Here is a 24952-nt window from a genome sequence, read left to right on the forward strand (position 1 = left end):
GTATAACCAAACCCAAGCAGAGGCTGCCTCACCCCCAGTTACCCCATTTTACACAAGGGAGTAACGCCAGACAGAACTCAGAAGGATGGCTTTCTCGCCCCTCACTTCTCCACTCAATGCACTGTAGGAAGGGAAAATTCCACCCCAGTCCAACACTCTGAGTCACCTACTGCAGGCATCCTGCCACAGTTACATTGGACCTGGACTCACAGACACTGCTGGGTGAAGAAGTGGAAGCACAGCAGCTTAAACCTTGAAGCTGCCAACATTGAACTTTCCTCAGCTGGGCCTGATCAGAGTGAAGATGCTGGATTTCCTACTTTCAGAAGAGGCCAGAGGGGGCTGGGGATGTGGCTCAAGCGGTAACGCTCTCGCCTGGCATGCGTGCGGCCCTGGTTCGATCCTCAGCCCCACATACCAACAAAGATGTTGTGTCCGCCGAGAACTAAAAAATTAATATTAAAAAAAAATTCTCTCTCTCTCTCTCTCTTAAAAAAAATGAGAGGGGAAAAAAAAAAAAAGAAGAGGCCAGAGGGAGGCAGAACAGAGAGGACGGGGAATCATGCCCAGGAAACATGCTCATCCATAGAGGGCATAATTCTCTTTCTGTACATATCTTATCCCACTTCAACAGTTGCCAAAAGCTCAGTCCTTGTCCCTGATCCTGACCCAATAACAAGGACACAGTTTTGAGAAAAAAGAAAAAAGGAGATTTATTACTTTGCTAGCAAAGGAGAAACACAGGGAACTCCTGTCTCAAAGACTGTGATTCTGCCCATTTTCAGAAATAGGAGGCTTTTAGAGAAAATGAGATTATGAAGGAGAGATCGGGAAAGAGAAGATCAGGGAGAATAAGATCAGGGAGGAAAAGGTTAGGGAAAAGAAGATCAGGGAGGAAAAGATCAGAGAGAAGATCAGGAGAAGAATAAGGAAAAGATTAGAGAAGATCAGGGAAAAGATTAGGAAAAAGAAAAAACAACTTGTAAGCTTCAAAGCCACAAGGAATATAGTCAAAGCATCAAGGGAACCTCTGTTACACAGCTGCAAGGAATGGGCCAAGCCATTCTGTAGAGATAGAAGAGCCTCCCTGAGGGGGATCAGGGGTCTTCCTGGAAAGGACAGAGCATATATGTTGGCCATGCCCACCCAAGTCAGCCAACACCAGGAACCCTTTCCCTCAGGACCAATCTGGCAACTACAGGACACTAGGGCTAGAGTTCCTAGCCTATCTTTTGGCCAATAACAATGTTATTCAGAACAAAAATATTTTGGATCATAAAAATCTAGGTTTAGTGTTCTGCTGTTGAACACTATCAGCAATGTTACAACAAAATAAAAAAGGAAGCAGAGGGAGAAGATGAAGACCCAAATGTGATTTGTTTTACTGAGAAACTCAGGCAAAGCCCTTGCAATTCCAATATAAAGGAAAGTGAAGCAAAGGCATTCACATCTACTAGGCTTTCAACCCATTTCCAGCTCTGGCCAACTCTGAAGCAATTGCTCAGGTAGCTTTCAGGCACTATTCCCTGGTTCTGTCAAGAAAAGATTTCTTCCACCTTTGTGGGAAAAGCTGCCGGTTGGAATAGCTAGAAGGGTTTCCTGACCAGCAGATGGCTCACTCCTCACCAAGAGGAGATGCTCAGTGTTTCTAACATTGCAGTTTCAAATTCCCTCAGGCTGCAGGGCAAATCCTTCAAGAACAAAGGCAAAACATCAGCATGAGATGAACAAAAACAAAAGTAAACCCCCCTCTATCACTTCAGTTGAGCCAACCTGACTTCTGTGCAATAACAACAAAAATCGCTCTGGTTTTATCACCCTTCTCTGCTCAATGTCTAGGTTGTCAGGTTCTGCTGGACTCTCTCCCTTAGTTTTGGCTCTTCCCTTCTGTGCCTGAAGCAAAAGAGCCAATGCCAAAAATTTCTCTTTCTTCCCCACCTCCTGTTTGGTAAACCAAATAATCAATAAAAACAACCATTTGGAATTTCTCATTACTGCTGAGATTTAACTAGTTCCCCAAAGAAAAATATTTCTTCCTTGTACAACAATCCCCAGTTGCAGTGGAAGATCATACTCCACACATGGGTTAACTATTGCCATTAAATGCAGACCACAGGAAAACAAGAAAGTTTAGGTGGGTGTGGTGGTCACACCTGTAACCTCAGCAATTAGGAGGCTGAGGTAGGAAGGAGGATTAGGAGTTCAAAGCCAGCCTCAGCAATTTAGAGAGGCCCTAAGCAATTCAGCCAGACCCTGTCTCTAAATAAAACACAAAAAGAGCTGGGGATGTGGCTCAGTGGTTGAGTGCCTCTGGGTTTCATCTCTGCTACCAATAAGTAAATAATAAATATATAAACAGTTGAGCAAAAATCTAAACATTCAACTGGGTCAGTACTAGTATATGTGTTGGGTCCTATTTTTCTTTTTCTTTTTTTTAAAGAGAGAGTGAGAGAATTTTTAATATTTATTTTTTAGTTCTCGGCGGACACAACACCTTTGTTGGTATGTGGTGCTGAGGATCAAACCCGGGCCGCACGCATGCCAGGCGAGCGTGCTACCGCTTGAGCCACAGCCCCAACCCAAGTCCTATTTTTCTTTTGCTCATACTTATGGACCTGGAATGCTCATACCTGGTTTCACAGGAAGAGGCTCAGGGCCAGGTTGGATCTACCATGTTGCTGAAAGTTCAGTCCTTGTCCCTGATGTTGACACAACAAAGAGGACACGGTTTTGAGAAAAAGGAAAAAGGCTTATTGCTTAATTAGCAAAGGAAATACACAGGGACTCCTATTCCAAAAGCTGATTCTGCCATTAGCAGGAACTGGAGGCTTTTAAAGAGGTGACTCAAAGGCTACATTCCAACTCTGTAGGAGTTGTAATTCACTTGTTAATTTGGGAAATAGTAATTTCTGAGATCTGCTGCCATCCCCAAAGTCTGAATTATTTCATTCTTAAAGTGGGTGTGTGCTCAGGGACAGATAACTCAGCCTAGGATGGGGAAAAAAAGGTAATCTGGTTTCCTTTGGGATTAGGGAGGAGGAGATTAGGGAGGGGCTGGGAGAGAGGAAGAGAAAGAAAACGGTCTGTTTTAAAAATAAGTTACAGTGGCAGAGCAGTCAGGGTTATATTCAAAGTACAATATGGACCACTGTTACAATACAGCACGTTTTGAAAGGTTAAAGTGGCAGAGAAGGACACTTACAAATAGCTTCCAGGTAAGATCAGTTCAATATTAATAATGCTCCAAGTTGATTCTAGGAACCTAAAAGAAAAAGAGGGGCTCTGTCATTAGAGGAGGTCCCAGAGAGGGGACTTTGACTCACGACAAGTGCGGTCCTTGGCATACAAGAATGAAAAAAATTTCAGTGCACGCCAGTCAGAGACACAAATTTATTTATGAAAGCAGATAGATATTCAAGGGAGAATGCAAGGCATCTTCAGAAGGAGAAACAGCAACCCATTGGTCTGGGGTGTTAATATTTATAGAGGGGCAATAGCTAAGGGCTGAACTACAGAAGACAGAGCCATTACACAATTTCACACCAGTTTTTCTAGCACTAGCTTATTGTCCTTGTATCCTGTTACTTTTTGCAGGCAAGAGCCTGGGCCAAGGGCATGGGTGGGTTGCCCGAGTGTTTCTTGTTTTGCATTTCAAATGTTCATGGGTGTTTCCTGCATTCCAGAAGTTCTTGGGTGCTCTCTTTCTCACTCTCCCCACCCCCAACCTCTAGTACTGGGGATTGAACCCAGGGGTACTTTACCACCAAGCTGCATCCCCAGTCCTTTTTATTTATTTATTTATTTATTTGGAGACAGGGTCTCACTAAGTTGTTGAGGGTCTCCTTAAATTATTGAGGCTGACCTCAAATTTGCCATTCTTATGTTACCAAAAATTTGTTCCTTGTCCCTAATGCCAATATAATAATGAGACATGGTTTTTGAGAAGAAAGAAAAAGAAATTTTATTGCTTTGTTAGCAAAGAAAAAACACAGGGGACTTCTGTCTTTGGAGTCTGTCTCCCATCAGTGGGAACAGAGGGTTTTGGGAGGTGATTCAAAGGGTACATTCTAGGTGTGCCCTAATAGGGGTCATAATTCACTTGTTAATTTGGGAGATTTCTTAGATCTTCTGGATCCAACTCCCAAAACCTGAATTATTTCATTCCTGAGACAGATGTGTGCTCAAGGATTGATAACTGGGTTTAGGATGGGGAAGAAGGGTAATCTGGTTTCCTCCAAGATTAGGGAGGAAAAAAAATGTCCATTTTAAAATAAGCATGAAGTGGACCATTACACTCCTTCCTGTCTCAACAGTCACCTGTCCATTTAGGTGCTTCTCCTTTGAGACTCAGTAGTAGCACTGCAAAAAATAAAACAAGGAGAAGCAAAAACACTTTCACTTATTTTCCAATGCACTTTGGAATAAAATCTAAATGCTTCATTATGCATTAAAATTGTACTAAAAAAAAAAAAAAGAGAGAGATGGTACTTAAAGCCATACCTGTTCTTGCATTAACCTACTTTAAAGCACTAAGCTACTTCCCAGCCCTTTTTGTTTTGAGACAGGGTCTTGCTAAAATTGCCCAGACTGGCCTTGAACTTGTGTTTCTTCCACCTCAGCCTCTGAAGTAGCTGAGATTATAAGCATTTATCATCACGCCTGGCTGCATTTGCCCACTACTTTTGACATCTTCTTTTGCCTGTCTCCACCATAATAAAGATGCTGCAGCCTTTGGGTTTTTTTTTTTTTTTTTTTTTTTTTCAGTTTAGAGTTGCAGTACATTTCCTTTCCTGGAAAGTCTCTTTGCTTAGTTGGCTCTTTAAAGGTTCCATCTGAAAAATCGCACACTCCTGGGAAACTTTCCTTCGCCTCTCAACTGCATCTTGGTTATTCTCCATCACAGCTCTGATCTATCTTCGCAGCATAAATCACATTTGTCAGTGGATTTCATGACATAATTTTGTGTCATGGCTTGGAATGTAATTGTTAAATGCATCATTATGCTTGGCTATTTGTAACACATGCTATTTTACTAGTTTGTGTTCAACTTCAAGGCAGAGCCCTGCTGAATAATTCACGTTAACTCCCATCGTGGTTCAGTTCAGTGTATGGTTTAACTTTGCTCAAATTTGCTTTTTTTTTTTTTCTTTAGTTGTACATGGACACAATACCTTTATTTTATTTATTTACTTATTTTTATGTGGTGCTGAGGATTGAACCCAGTGCCTCAGACGTGCTAGGCAAGCTCTCTACCACTGAGCTACCACCCCAGCCCTCAGATCTGTTTTTTGAAAAACATCAACAGGTACAAGGATAAAGGTGGGTACACAAGAGCAAGAGAGGATGTAGCTAAGCAGAGTGAATTTAGAGAAAAGTCAGGCTAGAAGGAAATGAGAAGATAGCCATCTTAAGGTACTAAAAGTCTGCACCTCCTCACAAAACATCTGACTACCCTTTCAGAAGGTGTTTCGTGGGGAAAAAACAAAACAAAACTCCTGCAAGCAGACATCAGCCGACGCCCCGCCTTTCGTGAGCTCCACCTACTCCTCGTCCTCACTCCCACCTTGAACCGGCCGCCAGCGAGTGACGTCATGACGTCGTGCGTGGCCACGGCAGCGGCGCAGGGGGCGGGCCCGAGGCGCTGGAGAAGGAAGTGGTAGGGTGGTTGCTCCCTTTGCGCCCACCGCAGTCTCTCTGGGCGCGCTGAGGGGCGGCTGTCTCCAAGGCTGCCTCGCGCTCTTCTTTTACTCCCCTCCATGTGCCCTGGCGCCGCTGCTCCCCTTCCTCAGGCCGCCGCTCGCGCTGGGGTCTATGGAAGTAATGGAAGCACCTCTCAACCTGGTAAGTGGCTCATAGGATTGCGTCCACCGTGGGAGCCTTTGCCTCAGGCGTCGGGTACAGTCCCCGGAGTGCGGGCAGACCCTTGAGGCCGGGGGGGGGGCAGTCTTGGCAGGGACAGTCGCAGAGGCTGAGGGGTGCAGGCAGGCCCTCAGTTCACAGAGGCTCCGGGCAAGCCGCTTCAGAGTTTGCCCACCTCGGAGAAGCTCCCGCTGACTCTGGGCGTCCCCTGTCGCAGGGCCCCGGGCGAGGGGCTGCCGCCTACTGGGGATGCCCCCTCCTCTGCTGTGGCGGGGGAGATGCCTCCAAGCGCCACGTAGCAGCCTCCCTGAAGCCTGGGAGGCACTGGAGTTGGCTAGGGCAGAAATGGTGTGTAATGCTGATTGTAAGTTTCAAAATGGGGGGCCTGAGTCTAAGCTCCCCGACTTTGGAGAGGTGGAGTAAAACCCCTTAACTCTAGTTTTCCTTTCACCTATTTATTGTATTCGTTCGGGTTCATAAATAATCTCTCTTCTCCCCGAATAAATTAGGGATAGCTGGGGGAAAAAAACACGACCGTTCCTGTTTTTAGCTCAGTTTCATCACTTTAGGCGTCATAAAAGTATAAAAGCTGTTTGTTGTTCTCAGAAAAAGTACTGGTAGTCCAATGTCTTTTAGGCAATAAGAAACAGTTCTTTGCAGACTGGCCACTGCATCTGAGTTTTCTAATCTAGGGTACATATTGGACATAAAACTTAGAATACCTAAGGTTGCAGACAGGAAGAACTTTTTAGTCGTGGGCTTGCAGTTCATTTGTGCTGGTGGAATTGGGAAAAAGAACTATGGAGGATTAATTTCTCACATTGGAACTCTCAATCCTACTGTTGGAAGAGCCTTGAACTGGTTCAAACTATATAGAGAAGCAATGGAGCCTGGTGGTTTAGGAAAATAGTTTCTGAAGCCAGTCTGCTTGGATAAATTCTGACTTTGTTACTTAATTGCTGCCTAACCTGGGGCAAATTACTTGATCTCGCTGTTTTCAGGTTTTTTGTTAGGGTTAAAGGAGGAAATAGGTGCAAAGCACTTAGTACTGCATCTGATACTTAGTAGAGTATGAGTTAGCCATTATTATGAGACCATAAGCCCATAACTTAAAGTCTCACTTATACAGTTTTGAATTTGTTGAGCTTTAAAGCCTAAGAAGCTAACCCACAGCTATGGTTCAAAGTCACTGATATCATCTAAAGTTATTATTCCAACTTGGCCATGGCAGGTTAGCTGTTCTGAGGAAACTCTTCCAGTTTTATTACTTTGGCCCCTCTCCCGGCCCCTACCCCCTTTGTTGTTTACCCTTAAAAACTTTGGACTACCTTAGAGAGTTTTTTAAAGCCAGAAAACTGTCTTGTATCTTTCTTGTTTTAAGGTGACATATTTTGCAATGAAACTTGGGTGACTCAATACTGAAACTTAATAGGGGTATTATTAGAAATAATCAGCCATTTACAAAGTGCTTCAAAGTTCAAGTGTAAAATGACCATTGGTTCAGTTACAGTTAGCTTCACTTTATTTGGCTGCAGTGTGCCACATAGTCTCAGTCAGCTGCTCTACAGGTGTGTCATGGCTTAGGAGAAGACTGAAACTGGTGATTGTGGTAGATAGAGCACACCTGGGGGCGTATAACCACTAAGCCATATCCCCAGCCCTTTTTTGTAATTTTATTTAGAGACAGAGTCATTCTAAGTTGCTTAGGGCCTTGCTAAGTTCTGAGGCCAGCTTTAAACTAACGATTCTCCTGCCTCAGCCTCCCCGGCCACTGGGATTACAGGCATGCTTCAGCATGCCAGGCTTGTGTTATTTTTTGAAAATAATTTTATTTAAAAGATTAGCACGATTCCATAATCCATAAACTATGTGGCAAGTGGCAGGTTTGGCATCTTGAATTCTTAAATTATTTGAGATTTGAAAGATGTGATTTATGACCTAACTATTTATTGGAAGATAACTGGAATAGAGATTGATATTTACTTGAAGGGTTTTAAGTGAGCCAGGCTGTGGTAGCACAGACCTATAATCCCATCAGCTCTGGAGGCTGAGGCAGGAGCATCGGCAATTCGAAGCCAGCCTCCGCAATTTAGTAAGACCCTAAGCAATCTAGCAAAACCTTGTCTCAAAATAAAAAAAAATAATAGCAGGGCGTGGTGATGCATGCCTGTTGGGAGGTTGAGGCAGGAGAATTGGGAGTTAAAAGCCAGTTAAAAGCTAAGCAACTCATTGAGAGCTGTCTCTAAATAGAATACAAAATAAGGCTCAGTGGTTGAGTGTCCCTGAGTTCCATCCCCAGTACTTCCCCAAAATAAAAAGGATGTGGCTCAGTGGTTAAGTGTCCCTGGGTTCAGTCTCTGGTACCAAACAAAACAAAAAATTGTGTTACTAAGTACAATTGAAAGGCCTCTGTCAAAATTTTGCTAAAGACATTCTAGTATTGTTCAAGTTCATTGTATAAGGACTTATTACAGGATTATCATTACATGGATTTATAATCATGTGTCCTCAGGGATCATTGAGGTTTAGTAGGAACTTTTTTCCCAGTTTTACAGATGAACCTACATTGAGAGAAATTAATTACTTGGGTATTGACCTAATATATTATATTATTGGGTACTGACTAAAATATGGATCAAACTCATTTTGATATGACCTTTTTTAGCAATGTTTCTCTATTAATGTTCTCATTTTCATTTCACCTTGGCCCTTATCTATATTGAACTGTAGATCCTATGTCAGCATTTATTGCCTCTGCTGTAGTATTGATTCTTTTCTGTTAGTTTTACAGTAAGGGCCCTAAGGCTTATTTCTCACAATGAAATTTTTTAAGATATGGAAAAATTTGAAATAGTCATTCCATTGTTTAACTAGAACAAGCTGGGAGTGGTGGTGCATACCTGTAATCCAGAAGCTTGGTCCGCTGAGGCAGGAGGATCACACGTTTGTCACCAGCCTTTGCAATTTAGTTATACTCTGTCTCAACGTTAAAAAGAAAAATATCTGGGAGTAGTTCAGTGATAGACTACCGCTGGTTCTATCAATACCCCAGTATTGCCAAAACAAGGAAAAATAAAAAGAAAAAGAAAAGAAATTTTACTTCCATTGAAGAAAAAATTTGAATAGGTTTGTTTCATCTGGTTATTATTATTTTTTCCCCAGAGGGTTTCCTCTCTGTTCTATCAATATGGAAAGATTGTAACATAAAATTTCTTAGTGTCTATTTAGGCATTTCATTTCATACATTAAATTTGGTAGTGTGAGCTGGTAACAGATGTTAAAACTTAATGTGAGATAAATGGTGCAAAGCACATTACTGTAATCCAAGCAATTTGAGAGGTTGAGGTTTCTTGAGCTAGGCTTGATAATTTAGGAAGACCTTATCTTAAAATTTGGTAGAGAGTTTTTAGTTTTCCAGTACTGGAAAAAAATTATATGAGATCATTTCTAGTTCTTGGGTTTGTTTACTGCCAGTTTGGGAGATGATGTCAGATTTTAATTTACCTATGACCATTGGTCATGATTTACTCACCTGTGCTACAAAGGCAGGTCAAAATGTTTTCTATGTGTTTGTCTCTAAGCGTTGGGGGAATGTTTCTTGAGTAACCGAGCTTCCCTCCAGAGTAGTCAGTTCTCTCTTTATTTGACGTAAAATGAATCCACTTGCTTTTGAGGTTCTAATCCAAGAAAAATAATTATGATGGTCCAAGGAGGAATAGCCTTGTATTTACCTGGAGTCTTTGTGACTATCATATTATATGCAGTGAAATTTTTAAGGTAAAGGGGGCTGTTTGAATTCTTTCCTTGTTGCCCTGAAAATTCTAGGGAAAATTAATCTCCTGTCACGAGTAAGGCTGGGCTTAATGGAAGCACTCTAGGAAAAGGCAGTGGAGCACTAAAATATATCCAGCAATTACTAAGTGATGAGACTGGCATTATGTATATTATTTATCTTGTCTTCCTAATAGCTATATGAGGTATTTCACATTTTACAGATGAAAACATTGAAATTCAGAGTGGATAGTGATTGTGATATTGAAACCACCACTCCTGACTTGAGTATCTTAAATGTAATTTTTTTATTATGCTGAGTAGTCCATTCAGTGCTTATTGGTTGTAGATAATGCTTGCTAGTTGTCTATAGGTGACTATTGATTAAGAAAGGAAGGGAAAGTGAATGACTCCCAATAGACGACCCTACTATAAAGTCAGGAGTATGGTATATTTTCCTCTGCGGACTTTTTGGCATTTTGTTTCTTTTCATTTGTGTATACAACTTTCCCCTAAATGAACTAATAAATTGAAGGTTATAGAAGATAATACTGTTTTTCTTTGGGTAAGAGTGCAGTGTGTAATGTGTATTTTGAAAGTAGCCTATAGTCAGGTGCACATTCTTGTAAATCCTAGTAACTTGGGATGCTAAGGTAGGAAAATTCTAGGTTCTAGACCAGCCTCAGCAATTTAGTGAGACCCTATCTCAAAATTTAAAAAGATAGCAAAAAGAGTTGGGGTTACAGCTCAGTGGTTAAGTGCTCCTGAGTCCAATCCCCAGTTCCAAAAACAAAGCCTGTAGAGGTAGAAAGAAAATATTTGTTAGTGAGATCAGCCACTTAGTAACAGGTTATATTTGCTAGGTTTTTGTTGGTTGCAAATGATGAAAACCCATTTGAAATCAGCTTAAGCCAAAAGGGATGATTTATTGGACTCTAAACAAAGGAGCAGGAAAAGCAGGGGTATAGTATACATCGGTCTAAGAACATAGGGAGCCTCAGATTCAGACAGGATTCTCTGACTCTTTTTCACTTCTTTTTACAGACCTGTTTCCACCTGTGTTTCCAAGTTTTTTAATGTCACATTAGTTACAACCTCTTGAGACATTATTAACATAGTTTCTGATTCTAAGATTGAAATCTGGGGGCTGGGGATGTAGCTCAGTAGGTAGAGTGCTTGCCTCTCATGCACAAGACCCTGGGTTCAATCTCTAGCACCACATAAAACAAACAACAACAAAAATCTGGATGGGATTCTTTAGGTGTCTAGAGGACAAGGCAACATGAGTATTGTAACATAGGAGTCATGGGTTATAAAAAATTTTATAATTTTTACTTTGAAATAATAAAAATTTATAGATGTACTACTTTCCCTTTTTTTTTCTTTTCTTTTTTTTTTTTCTTTTTTTTTGAGATGGGGTCTTTCTACATTGCTGAGATTGGGATTACAGTCCTGCCTCAGCGGGGATTACAGGTTTGCATCATCACACCTGGCTAGACTTAACTACTTTTAATGGCTTGATTCTATTAAGAACAGTATTTAAGGAGATCCGTTTTAAAATGGGAAATCTTTAATGATTCTTTTAAAAATAAGAAAATTACTACCAAAATAGGTTTCCTGCAGTATCTTTAGTTTTTTAAAAAAATGTACTTTGATGTAGTCTGCCCAACTGTGTTGTCACTTTTTTGGGGAGGGAGTACAGGGGATTGAACCCAGTGATGTTTTCCATGGAGCCACATCCCCGGTCTATTAAAAATATTTTATTTAGAGACAGGATTTCCCTGAGTTGCTTTTGGCCTCGATAAATTGCTGAGGCTGGCTTTGAACTCGAGACTCCTCCTGCCTCATTCTCCTGCACTGTTGGGATTACACGTGTGCACCACATCGCCCAGATGTTTTTATTTATTTATTTATTTCATTTTGATTACTAGGGATTAACTCCGGTGACTCAACCACCAAGCCACATCCCTAGCCCTGTTTTGTAATTTATTTAGAGACAGGGTCTCATTGGTTTACTGAGTGCCTCACCATTGCTGAGGCTGGCTCTGAATTTGTGATCCTCCTGCTTCAGCCTCCCCAACCTCTGGGATTATAGGAGTGTACAACCATGTCTGGCTTATTTTTTAACTAAAAACACCCCCCCCCCCAAGTTTATAGGATTCTCTTAAATTGCTTAGGCCTCTCTAAATTTTGGAGGTTGATCCTGCCTGCCAAGTTGCTGCGATTATAGGTGTGTTCCACTGTTCGTTGTCAACTTCTTGGTGATAAAAAACTCCACTTTCATTGTTTATCATGGTATTTAGTATAACAAACCATTTAGAGGGTGCTAATTAGTTTAATTTTCACAATAACTCAAATTTTATTTATTTAATTTTTAAAGAGGGTGAGAGAGGGGGAGAGAGAGAGAATTTTTTTAATATTTATTTTTTTAGTTTTCGGCGGACACAACATCTTTGTTTGTATGTGGTGCTGAGGATCGAACCCGGGCCGCACGCGTGCCAGGTGAGCGCGCTACTGCTTGAGCCACATCCCCAGCCCCACAATAACTCATTTTATATTTAAGAAAATTGAGGCAGATAGTTAAAGCCAAGTTCATGTGTCTATAAAAGTGTTCAAGCTGAGAGTTGGAACCTGGGCTCTACCCTGTCTGCACTTGGTAGATGTTTAATAAAAATTTAATAGCAACTATACTTAAAAAAAAAAAAAGGAATTTGCTGAGGTGTGAAATAACCTAAATAGGTAAATGTGTTTATTAGAATATGTTATATCTGAGAGTATAGTGAGAGGTAAATCCTGAATGGGCAGAGTCGGAGATCAGATTTTTCCATGGGGAAGTTTTAGGGAAGATGGGAGAGCTATGAAGTCCTGACTTCACCTATTGGGAACTTTTTTTCTTGCTCAGAAGTTCAGGTAACCATTTATTTTGTCATCAGAGCTTAAAGTTTAATTAGGGAGCCGCACAAATATCCATAGCACAAGGTAGAAAGTGATTGGAGTCCACAAAGGCACAAAGATCATAGAGACAGTACTAGAGTGCAGTAATCTCAAATAGCATCTTGTTTTTGCCTCTCAAAATGTGTCTGTGAGCCAGCAGCTATAAAGCTAGCTCTACCTTTGTAAAATCTCAAGCCTTATTCCAAACCTAATGACCCAGAATTTGCATCTTCACCTAGTGCTCATGATTTGAAATCCCTTTAAAACTTCAGGACCATGGATCTGGTCCAAATCCATCATTTTACAGGTCAGCAAATGGGCCCTGAAGGTTGGAATAAATTAACTGATTCAGTGGGAGAGCAAGAATTTGATACCAGAGCCCCTGATTCTTGGCAGGGATAGGTCTACACTGTGCCACTCCTTGTTATGAGGGTCTGTGGGATTTCAAGGAAAAGCCTTACAATACTATCAGAATATATTCATTAGAGAAATAATGTTAATCATAACTGCTTGTGTCTACTAGTTTTCTTCATTATGTATATTCTCTTTTTCCCAGAGCCTGCCATTTTTAGGTAGCTGAAAACATTTATGTGTTCTGACATATTTTTTGCTTAGTCTGACTCTGGTTAAAATTCATACAATAGCCAGACATGATGGCACAAGCCTGTAATCTCAGCAACTCAGGAGGCATAGGTAGGAGGATCACAAGTTTGAGGCCAGCCTTAGCAACTTAGTGAGGCCCTAAACAAATTAGCAAGGCCCTGTCTCAGAATTTTAAAAGGACTGGGGGATATGGCTCAGTGGTCAAGTGCTTCTGGGTTTAATCCCTAGTACCATGAAAATATATAAATAAAAGGCCAGTATTGCTTATTTAATCTGTTTACCTTTACATTTGGGGATACTTAAGTCATTTGCTTATAGAATTTTGTAGTTTGTTCTTTTGGTGAGTTGTATCTGATTTAAAAAAAAATCACTTTAATACTAGGTTTTGGTATCATAGTGCCTCAAGTGTACACATTTTTTCTTTACCTTTTTAAATGGTACCAGGGATTGAACCCAGGGATGCTTTAGCACTGAACTACATCCCCAGTTCCTTTTATTTTTTTATTTTGAGATAGCATCTCATTAAGTTGCTGAGGCTGACCTTGAGCTTGTTATTCTCCTGCCTCAGCCTCCTGAGGAGCTAGGATTATAGGCGAATACCACCATGCCCAGCACAGATTTCTCATTTTTGAGACAAATAGCAGCTCTATGTTGACAGGGAAGAATGAATTGATAATAATAAAAGTTAAATTTTACCATGTGATAAGTGGTTTTCTGATAATAGCTTTTTTTAAATTAATTTTTTAAAATTCATATATGACAACGGAATGCATTATAGTTTTTGTTACACTTATAGAGCAGTGTTTCATATCTCTGGTTGTATACAAAGTATATTCACACCGATTTGTGTCTTCATACATGTACTTTGGATAATAATGACCATCACATTCCACCATCGTTTGTAACCCCATGCCCCCTCCCTTCCCCCCTCCAACCCCTCTGCTCTATCTAGAGTTCGTCTATTCCTCCCTGCTCCCTCTTCCTACTCTAAGACTAGTGAAATTGTCTATGAAATAACTCTTATTTTGAAAGAAGTTTTAAAAATTTAAAAAATACATTTTGAGTAACAGACTATAATTGTGACTCTTTCTAGTTAACCTCTGGAGTGGAAGAATGTGGGTCATTGAAGTGCCTAGTATTAACTGGAAGAGGGTTTATTTAGATGCAGTAGTTTTAGGTTCTATCTATTCTTTTCATAGATCCTGGTAAAGATACAGCTTTAATGATGATTTGAGGTGTGACAACAAATAATATCATTTATCTTGTTAAAAGGTTGGTTTGTTTGGGGGGAAATTGCTTGTGATGGAACCCAGCGCCTTACAGTAAGTAGGTGTTTCACCTCAACCTCTGTTGTTGTTTTCTAAAATCATTTTTTGTACTTAATAGTAATTTATAGATGTTTGTCTTCTAGGCTCATCAGCAGAGCAGACGAGCAGACCGTTTATTAGCTGCAGGGAAATACGAAGAGGCTATTTCTTGTCACAAGAAGGCTGCGGGTAAGTTGTCTTTTTAAGAAATACTGATTGTAAAAATGAAGAGCAATTTATTTTTCCCAGTATCTCTGACCACTTTATTTAGAATGAAAATCACAACAGTAGTGTTTTTTGTCCTGCATATGCATGTTAGAAACTGCTGATCACCAAGAAAATTAGCTTAAGAGTATTTTTCAAATATGATGGATTTCCCAGCTTCTAAACCACTCTTCTGTCTGAAACATGAAGATGGCATAAATGGCACCCTGGTATATAGTTCTTTAGGAACACAGCTGTGTTCCTAAAGACTTAGGAGCCAATTGCAAGAAGTCTGCCAATTCATAGTAGATATTGTTTAAAGGAGTCTAGGTTTCAAACACTTGACATTTGTGCTGCAGGATGAGCACATGGCAGGTACCACATAAATCTGTATATTTTTATGATGAGTTTTATGGGGGTTTTGTACAACATTAACTCTTGTGAATTCAGTATTGTTAATCTTTCCTAAACCATATTTTGTTATCCATTGGATTATTAAATTTTAGTCACTACAAAAGCAACATATTGTTTAACTATTTAAGTCATGTTACATATGAGTTCCATAAGCACACATCCGTAATCCCAGCAATTTGATAGACTTGGGGAGGAGGGTTGCAAGTTCCGGGCCAGCCTCAGCAACATAGCAAGGCCCTAAGCAACTTCAACCCTGTCTCAAAATAAAAACTGAGAAAGCACTGGGGATGTAGTTCAGTGGTTAAGATGCTTCTGGGTTCACTTCCCAGTACCAAAACAACAACAAAACCAAAAAATCCAGCTAACTGAATAAATAAAGGGAAAAAAAACTTGCATTCATCCTAACCTGATTTTTGAATAATTGAAACTGCTGTAGGGCTTCAAATATCACCCTGACCTAGTCTAAATTCTGTGACATTCTTAGGTTAAAAAAGATGATAGCCTGTTCAATCATATTAGCTTTAATCATGGAGATAGAACTTAATGTGATTAGTAAATCCAACTGGGCTGATTTGGAGTTTCGACTTGGTTTTATGGCCCAGTGGTAGCACACTCCTCTGGCATGTGTGAGGCACTGGGTTTGATCCTCAGCACCACATAAAAATAAATAAATAAAATAAAGGTATTGTGTCCACCTACAATTAAAAAATATCAAGGAAAATAGCCATGTGTTAATGAATTACAGTAGATGGGGTAGAGAGAGAAGATGGGAGGGGAGGGGAGGGGGGATAGTAGAGGATAGGAAAAGTAGCAGAATACAACAGTCACTAATATGGCATTATGTAAAAATGTGATGTGTAACCGATGTGATTCTGCAATCTGTATTTGGGGTAAAAATGGGAGTTCATAACCCACTTGATTCTAATGTATGAAATATGATTTGTCAAGAGCTTTGTAATGTTGTGAACATCAATAAAAAAAATAAAATAAAAAAATAAAAGTAAAAAAAAAAGAAAATAGCCATGTGTTGTATTTTAGAGTTGCAAAATTGATGTGTTGGAATGAGCTCATTGTTTTCTTTTTAGAAAGAGAGAGAGAGAGAATTTTAATATTTATTTTTTAGTATTTGGCAGTCACAACATCTTTGTATGTGGTGCTGAGGATCGAACCCGGGCTGCACGAGTGCCAGGCGAGCGCCCCACCGCTTGAGCCACATCCACATCCCCAGCCCCAGAGCTCATTGTTTTCTGAATTGACTTATTCACAGCAGATTTTTTTTGTTTGTTTTGGTACCTGGGATTGAAGTTGCCTATGAACCACTGAGCCACATCCTCATCCCTTTTTATATTTTGAGACAGGGTCTCCTTGAGTTGCTTAGGGCTTCACTAAGTTCCTGGGGCTGGCTTTGAACTTGTGAGCCTCCTGCCTCAGCCTCCCCAGTCTCTGGGATTATAGGTGTGCACTGACATGCCTGGCTGGAAGAAGTAGTAGTAGGTTCTTCAGATTTTCTTAGTTCCTGTCCCCATCATTTCTTAGTATCTACTTTAAATATTTGCCTTGTTTCATATTTGGAGGAAGCAGTTTAATTAGAATTGTTAGTTTTTTTTCCTGAGATACCTATTCTTTTTCCAAATTTCTCTTGGTGAGCATTTGTTCCTGTTTTGAATTTGTGGAGGAAATCTATCACTATGCGATCAGATTGAAATTTTTTTTTTCCCTTCTAAAATAACCTTTAAAAATGCCAAATAGAAAACAGGCATGTGGCACATGCTTATAATTCCAGTGACTTGGGAGGCTGAGTCGAGGATTGCAAATTCAAAGCCAGCCTCAGCAATGAGGGAGGCCCTAATAAATTAACAAGGCCGTGTCTCAAAATTAAAAATAAAAAGGCTGGGGATGTGGCTCAATGGTTAAGTGCCCCAGGTTTCAATATCTTATACCCCATGTGGCCCTCGCCTCCAGTGCCCAGTTGAGATTTATTTTTATTTTTTTATTACTTAATTACTTGGGACTTAACCCAGGGGCACTTCATCACTTGGCTATATCCTTAGCCATTGTTTGATTTGAGACAGGATCTCAGAGTTGCTTAGGGCCTTATACTGAATTGCTGAGGCTAACTTTGAACTCCTGATTCTCCTGCCTCAGCCTCCCTAACTGGTGGGATTATAGGTATGCACCACTGCATTATACTGTTTTAAGACTATAAAGGGAGGCATTTCCTTAGTTTTGCAAAAGCTATTTTATTTGGTAAGAAAGTAGATAAAATAGCTGGTGCTGTGGCACGCAGCTGTAATTCCAGCAGCTCAGGAGGCTGAGACTGGAGGATTGCGAGTTCAAAGCCAGCCTCAGCAAAAGTGAGGCCCTAAGCAACTCAGCAAGGCCTTGTCTCTAAATAAAATAAAAATAAGAGCTGGGGATGTGGTTCAGTAGTTATAAGTGCCCTTTGGTTTGATACCTGGTACCAAAAAAGGAAGTGGATAAAGCAAAGTATAGTTCAGACAAGGAGATAAAATGTATGCAGGTAGATGGGAATAACTAAGAAAATTCATCCATAGTGAATCTGAATAGTAGCAGAGCAGATAGAACATCTCAACAGATTTAAATGTTAACAAAGAAAAATACACAAGCTATGCAAAATTAGTATAGGAACAAAGGACGAAGGATGAGAACAAAGTGAAGAAAAAAATGTAAATTTGGCAAGTATGGCTGGATCAAAACTATAATCACCTGTTTTTCCTTGGACAAGGAATGTCTAATTAATTTGCATCTCAGGATGGTAGAACCTAGCAGACATTTCAAAGCGTGAAATCGGAAAATCATTAAAATATACAAGTAAAGATCAGGCAGAAAGCAGTGCCTTGTATCTGCAGAAGGGGGAAAAGGGACTTAATGTAGGGATGAGGCATACCAAAAAATTTATTGTGAACAAAATATAGGAAATAGATCCATTATTAATGTTATTTATACCCCACCTTGTTCCAAAAAATATTTAAAATGTCTCACAGAGAAACAATGAAATACAGAATGTAAATAAAAATAAGTAAATTAAGAAATCCATAGAAGCACAAAATGGAAAATGGACTGAGATTATAAACCTCAAAATGTACCATGAGTTTGAATATTTATAGAACTTAACGATTAGTTCTTTATGTTGTTTTTGACATTGACAAAATTCCTGAGAAAATCAATTTAGAAGGAGGAAAGGTTAATTTTTGCTTAAAAATTTCAGAGGTTTCAGTCCATGGTCATTCAGACCCATCGTTTTTGGCCTTCAGTGAGGCAGAACTTAATGGTAGGGAGTGTGTAGTGAAGCAAATTGCTCATCTCATGGCCTTGAGAAGCAGAGGGAGAGGAAGGAGCTGGGTCCAGTATCCCCCTCAAGGGCAGGCCCTCCATGGCCTAACTTCCTTCCGTGACACACCCCCTTCCACAGAGTTTTTTACCTCCCTCCCCATAGTGCCATCAGTTGGGGATCAAACTGTCAACACATGAGCCTTCAAGGGGGCATTCAATTCTAAACCATAATATTCTGCTGCTGGCCCCCAGAAGCTTATGTCCATCTCGTGATACAAAATGCATTTATTCTATCATAAAGAGTCCCCAAAGTCTTAACAGTTCCATTATTACTCAATTGTCCAAATCCAAAGTCTAATAGAGAGCCTCAAGACAAACTTGGTTGTGAGCCACTGGAATATTTAACAAGTTACATACTTGTAACGTACAATGGCACAGGATAGACATTCCCATTCCAAATGGGAGGAGTAGGACCACAGAAAGAAGGAAGGGATTGGACCAAATCAAGACAGAAACCCAGCAGGGCAAATACTAAGTTCTGTAGCTTCATGTGCTGCATATGGGACACAGTGATATGATGTGAACTCCAAAGGGTTCAGGCGGTCCTGTTCCTGGCTTTGCCAACTGTAGTGCATGTGGCCACTCATTGCTGGCTCTGCTCTCTGCCTGTGATTTCCCTTGGCAGGCATTCTACATTTCTGGCATCTCTGACTTCTGGGGTCTCCATTGCAGCTTTAGCTTCACTCTCACAGATTCACACATTGCCTTCTCAGGGGCTACTTGGCGGGGGCTGTGACTGCCACATGCTGATTGAAGTCTTGATGGGAGCGCCCCTGATCCCATGTCATAACTCCTGTATTCTTCATGCTTGCAAAAGCACCATTGTATGGATGACGAGGTCTGCTACCAACTGGAGCAGTAGCTGGCCTGCTTCGACTACAGCTATGGCAGACTCTGATTCCTTTGAAAGATGAATGCAAGGAAAACAATTCCCTGGCTCTGTGGGAGTAGGGCTCCCCCACTGCCTTGAAATTTCTTCCACCAGGTTAATTAGTTCATCTCTTTCAAATTCAGCCTCACATTATCTTGGCATACATAAAATGTAGACTAGTTCTTTTCCACAATGTAACATCTAGTACAGTTCTTAGTAGGGTCCTTATTTCTGTTTGAAACCTCATGGGCTTGGCCTTTAGTTTACCCATTCTTATCAGCATTCTGGTCTTCTGAGTTCCCACCAGAATTGCACATTAAGCTCTGTTTACAACATTCTAAGCTTTCTGTAGTCAACATCTCTAAGCCATGACACCTCCTCGATCCCAATTTCAAAGGTTTCTCAGCCACGATCAGGTATAGTCATAGCAAAGACTTTGCTGCTTTTTGTTACCAATTTTCTGTGGTAGGTTTTCATAACTGAGAAATTTAACTTGAAAAGAGGAAAGGTTTGTTGGGTTCATGGTTTCAGTTAATGTTTTATTGGCCCTATTGTTTTGGGCCTGTGGCAAGGTAGAACGTCATGGTGAAATATGTGGTAGAGCAAAGCTGCTCACTTCATGGTAATGGAAAGCAGAGAGGGGAGGGGGATGGGGGCACATGCCTTTCACGTCAAATCCTGAGTCACCCAATTTCCTTTAACTAAGCCCTACCCCTTAAAGATTCCAACACCTTCTCGTGGTGCCAATAGCTGGGGAACAAGCCTTCAACACTTGAGCTTTCTGGGGCATTAAGACTCAAAACATAACAGACTCCTAGTAGTCAACTAAAAAAGGAAAAGTAAGGATTTACTTCAAATTAAGTCACCCAGAGTTTGAGTCTGAGATCAGAGAGTTGTGGTTATTGTTATTTTTGGTACCTGGGATTGAACCTGGGGTACTTAACTACTGAGCAACATCCCTAGCCCTTTTTTATTATTAGACATGGCCTTGCTAAGTTGCTTAGGGCCTCACTAAGTTGATGAGGCTGGCTGTGGACTTGAGATCCTCCTGCCTCAGACTCCAGAGCTGCTGGGATTATAGGTGCTTGTCACTGCACCTGGTCTGAAAGGTTTTGTTAGGGTAGCTGGAGCAAATATCCATGAGACATACATCTGACTGAGTTCAAGCAAAGGTTTATTGACAGAATATCTACTAGGCTGCCCTTCTGCAAGGTGCAGCAGCCTGCTGGAAAAGAATGTCTTTTAAATATATAGTCGGGTACAATGGAGTAGCTAAAAAACCCTGTGATTGTTATTTGGTGCCTTTGCTATGGTTTTGGTAGTTAGGGAGTCTTTGGGGATGGGCCTAACAGGAAGGTCATGCCTGGGTGGGCAGGTGCTAATTTTCAAAATGGGAGTTATTTTGGCCTAAGTACCTAACACATTCTTGTTAATTTTTTTTTTAAGTACTGGGAATTGAACCCAGCCAGGGATGCTTTACCACTGAACTATATCCCCAGCTATTTTTGTATTTTTTTTGAGACAAACTAAGTTGTCCAGGCTTGTCTCAGACTTCCAATCCTCCTGCCTCAGCTTCCTTACTTACCTGCCTGGTTCTTATTACTTTTTAATCCTCTCTAAACATCATTTTTCAAATGAAATCATCTTCAGTTCTTTAATTGTAAAATCTGTAGGGTTTCTGTTTTTGTTTGATGGTGGGGATCAAATGTAGGACTCCACATGCTAGGCAAGAACTCTACCACTCTGCCACATCCCCAGCCCTTCTATAGGGATTTTAAAGCATAGAAACCTACCAGTTATGGTATCGAATACCTATAATCCCAGAGACTTGGGAAGCTGAGGCAGGGGGATCACAAGTTCCAGGCCAATCACAGCAATTTAGCAAAACTCTATCTCAAAATATAAAGGGCTATGGATGTAGCTCAGTGGAGGAGCTCTCACCCCTGTTTAGTCATTGGGATCATTCATCAGTATTGTAGCAAAAAACCCCTTCCAAAACCTAATCATAGCATTACTGCTTGTAAGATCATTTTTTTTTTCTGTATGAGAAATATCAAAACTTCTTTTACCTGGTAATTATAGGATGATATTAATGTTCCTTTTTTTTTTTTTGGGCAAGCATATCTTTCTGATGCTATGAAGCTGACCAAGTCTGAGCAGGTAAGACATGTTCTTAATATTTACAGCAGAATTTTAAAAAGATGTTTTTTTTAATAGAGACTCGAATTGTGTGTAAAATAAAGCATTTTACCCCTCTTTAAGTGCTATATCAAAAATGTGTAAAATGTGCAAACTAAGTGAACTGTTGATGTCATGGTATGCAGAAAACAACCTTCTCCCCCCTTCCCCCCAACCTCATTCCTGTTCTTTTAGGCATGCAGAAACTTGCATCCTGTTAGTAGCTCATATTTGACCATCGTTGGGCTGTTTGTTTTAGTGCCTGGGATTGAACCCAGGGGCACTTAACCACTAAGCCATATCCCCAGCTCTTTTTATTTTTTATTTAGAGACAGGGTCTTGCTAAGTTGTTTAGGCCTCCCTAATTGCTGTGGCTGGTTTTGAACTTGTGGTCCTCCTGCCTCAGGCTCCTGAGCTGCTGGGATTGCAGGTATGCGCCACCATGCCTGGATCCAATTGGATAAAACTGCTTGTTGAAGATTTTTTAAATATAAAGTCTCCCATTTGTCTGTTCTTGAATTCTTAGATAATTCTTTTTTTCTTTATTTTTTTCTTCCTTCCTCCCTGTACTGGTGATTGAACCTAGGGGGTGCTCTACCTATGGACCACACCCTTCCAGCCCTTTTTATTTATTTTTATTTTGTGACCAGGGTCTGGTTAAGTTTCCCAAGTTGGCTTTAAACTTTTGATCTTCCTAAGCCTCCCAAATGGTTGGATTACAGGCTTCTTGTACCACTGTGTCCCCTGCCTTATGTTAAACAGTTCTTAACTTCAAAATTTGTTTCACCAGTGACTTTTATTTTCTATGCTAGAGGAAGGCTTGTTGAGGTTTAAAAAATACCTTTATCCAAAGATTCTTTTTTGTTTTTTTTTTTAACAGTGATCTGAGTTGAATTCAGGGCCTTAAAAACACTAGACAGGTGCTCTACCATTGAGCTACATCACCAGCTCTATTTTAAATTTTGAGACAGGGTCTTGGTAAGTTCCCCAAGCTCGCCTTGAATTTGTGATTCTCCTGCCTTAGCCTCCTAAGTAGCAGGGGTTATAGACATGTGCCACCAAACCTGGCTTCTGATTTCTTGATTGTAAAATGTCAGGTACCTAGTTAGACATGTATGTCTAACTAAAATAAGGAGATAATTTCTGAGAGGGATATCAGTAGCAGGGAAAACCCACTTGATTCTTAACATTGAATCATAGGATATTTAACATTGTGTCTTTGATATTATAGAACCTGCTATTGGTATCTGCCTGCATTGAGCTTTCTAAATCTCTGTTAACAGGAAGACTTTTCTTTTTGGTTACTATAGAACTGAGGTCTAAAGAGAAAAGATTTCTAATTTTAAGCTGATTACAAATGGCATGGCTTTGCAGATGGGGGAAGTGTAAGGCACAGTCAGAAAAAGTCTGAAGTATTTATTGATATTAGGATTTTGACTTAATGGTACTTTCAATCAAGTAAAAAAATACACCTTTCTCTAATTTGTTGTTTTGATATTGAATCTTTACTAAATTGCAAGCATATAAAAATTTTAAGTGTTAAGTCAGAAAGGCTCTTGGAATAGCATATATTAACAGTAAAAAGCTTCCAATATTAAATTCTGCAAATTATACTTTTCCTTTTGTGAAATAGGCTCATTTATCACTGGAATTACAAAGGGATAGCCACATGAAACAGCTCCTCCTCATCCAGGAGAGGTGGAAAAGGGCAAAGCGTGAAGAACGATCAAAAGCTCAGAACACAGACAAGGACGTAGCTACCCATCTTCAGGCATCTCACAAACCCTCTGCTGAGGAAGCAGAGGGCCAGAGTCCCCTTCTTTCTCAGAAGTACAGCCCTTCTACAGAGAAACACCTCCCTGAAATTCAGGGAGTTTTTGACAGGGATCCAGACACACTACTATTTTTACTTCAGCAAAAGAGTGAGCCAACAGAGCCATGTATTGGAAGCAAAGCCCCGAAGGATGATAAAACAATTATTGAGGAGCAGGCAACCAAAATTGCAGATTTGAAGAGGCATGTGGAGTTCCTTGTGGCTGAGAATGAAAGATTAAGGAAAGAAAATAAACAACTAAAGGCTGAAAAAGCCAGACTTCTAAAAGGTCCAGTAGATAAGGAGCTGGATGTGGATGCTGATTTTGTAGAAAAGTCGGAGTTATGGAGCTTGCCACCACATTCAGACACTGCTACAGCTTCTTCAACCTGGCAGAAATTTGCAGCAAATACTGGGAAAGCCAAGGATATTCCAATACCCAATCTTCCTCCCTTGGATTTTCCATCTCCAGAACTTCCACTTATGGAGCTGTCTGAGGATTTTCTGAAAGGACTTATGAATAATTAAAATGGAAGGCTTTTGGAGAGATCAGAAGAAATTCAGCAACACAGTTTATCCAGAAAAGAAGAAAAAATAAAAAAGGGAAAACCACATACAAGGGTAATTCCAGATGTGCTTTATCATCTGGCTGACTGGCAGGAGCAGCATTGCCAGAATGTGGGAAACAGTCACTGTGAAATACATTGCATATCTGATCTACCCACTCAAGCTAATGGTTCCCACCTGGCAGACAGTAAACTCTTGGAGGTTCACTTTCTCCTGATACAAACCAAATGGCTACCTGGAATAATTTTCTCAAGCACCAGTTATTTTTCTTCAGGGTTAAAATGTATAAAAAAAGTGTGTTATGTATAATTAATCTATAATGCCATAAATGATAATGTAAAACCTAAATAATATGGTGGCCTGAGGGGCTGCCTTGTATTTGAAACATGCTTTCTATCATGCATTGACTGTATGCATTTTGTTATGCACATTTTGTTTAAGTAAGGTGTATAGGATACACACCTTTCTAGATGAAACTATATGTGCCACATTTTGCACTAATAACATAATGATAACCTCAAGACTATCAGGAGAAATATTTAAATTTCCATTTTATGAAGAAAGGAACCAAATTATTAGTTATGCTTTTTTAAAAAATTACCAGTTTACATAATTAATCAGGGTGCATTTTAAGTTCTAACTTTGTTATATAATGCATCACTTAAAAATACTAAGGAATGATCCTTTGTTTTTAATGATGCATAAGTGGAAGTAATGCTAGTTGGCAGTATTTGATTTTAAGAAATCAATAAAGTAATTGTGTTTTATACCTTTGTTGACTGGTTGGTGGTTGAAAAGCAAGGAACTGTGTGGCTTCTGGCTATTGTAAACTTTGAATAGGAATTTAAGCAGATGCTATCAAATTATTATTTTGGTGTGTTAAGGATTTTCCCCTGTTGTTTTGCAATCCCTCTCCCCTGTAAAGGTGGTGAAGGGGAGTGTAGAATTTCCTGAGGAAATTTTTGGTAAAATCAAATGGAAATCCCCAAGAGTTAAATGTTCCAAGCCTTTCTTTGGTGGACCTCACCTGGAAAGTGCCCAGGGCTGCTCTAGGCAGCTTGCAGCTATTCTTGTAGC

General features: G+C 40.1%; 1 protein-coding gene across 2 annotated transcripts; it reads left to right on the forward strand.

The window, feature by feature from the left end:
• Positions 1–5617: 5617 nt before the first annotated feature.
• Positions 5618–24642, forward strand: NRBF2 (nuclear receptor binding factor 2). 2 transcript variants are annotated; one of them, XM_081268380.1, is made up of 4 exons: positions 5657–5841; positions 14579–14663; positions 21437–21477; positions 23129–24642. In XM_081268380.1, the coding sequence occupies exons 1-4, from the start codon at positions 5812–5814 to the stop codon at positions 23834–23836; spliced, it is 864 nt and encodes a 287-aa protein (XP_081124506.1). In that variant the 5' UTR covers positions 5657–5811; the 3' UTR covers positions 23837–24642. The 2 variants fall into 2 exon arrangements, with proteins under 2 accessions (XP_081124507.1, XP_081124506.1); XM_081268381.1 differs by lacking the exon at positions 14579–14663 and having other exon boundaries at positions 5618–5841.
• Positions 24643–24952: the final 310 nt, after the last annotated feature.

Source organism: Spermophilus citellus (assembly GCF_964194105.1).
Source record: "Spermophilus citellus genome assembly, chromosome: 15".
NCBI classification, from domain to species: Eukaryota; Metazoa; Chordata; class Mammalia; order Rodentia; family Sciuridae; genus Spermophilus; species Spermophilus citellus.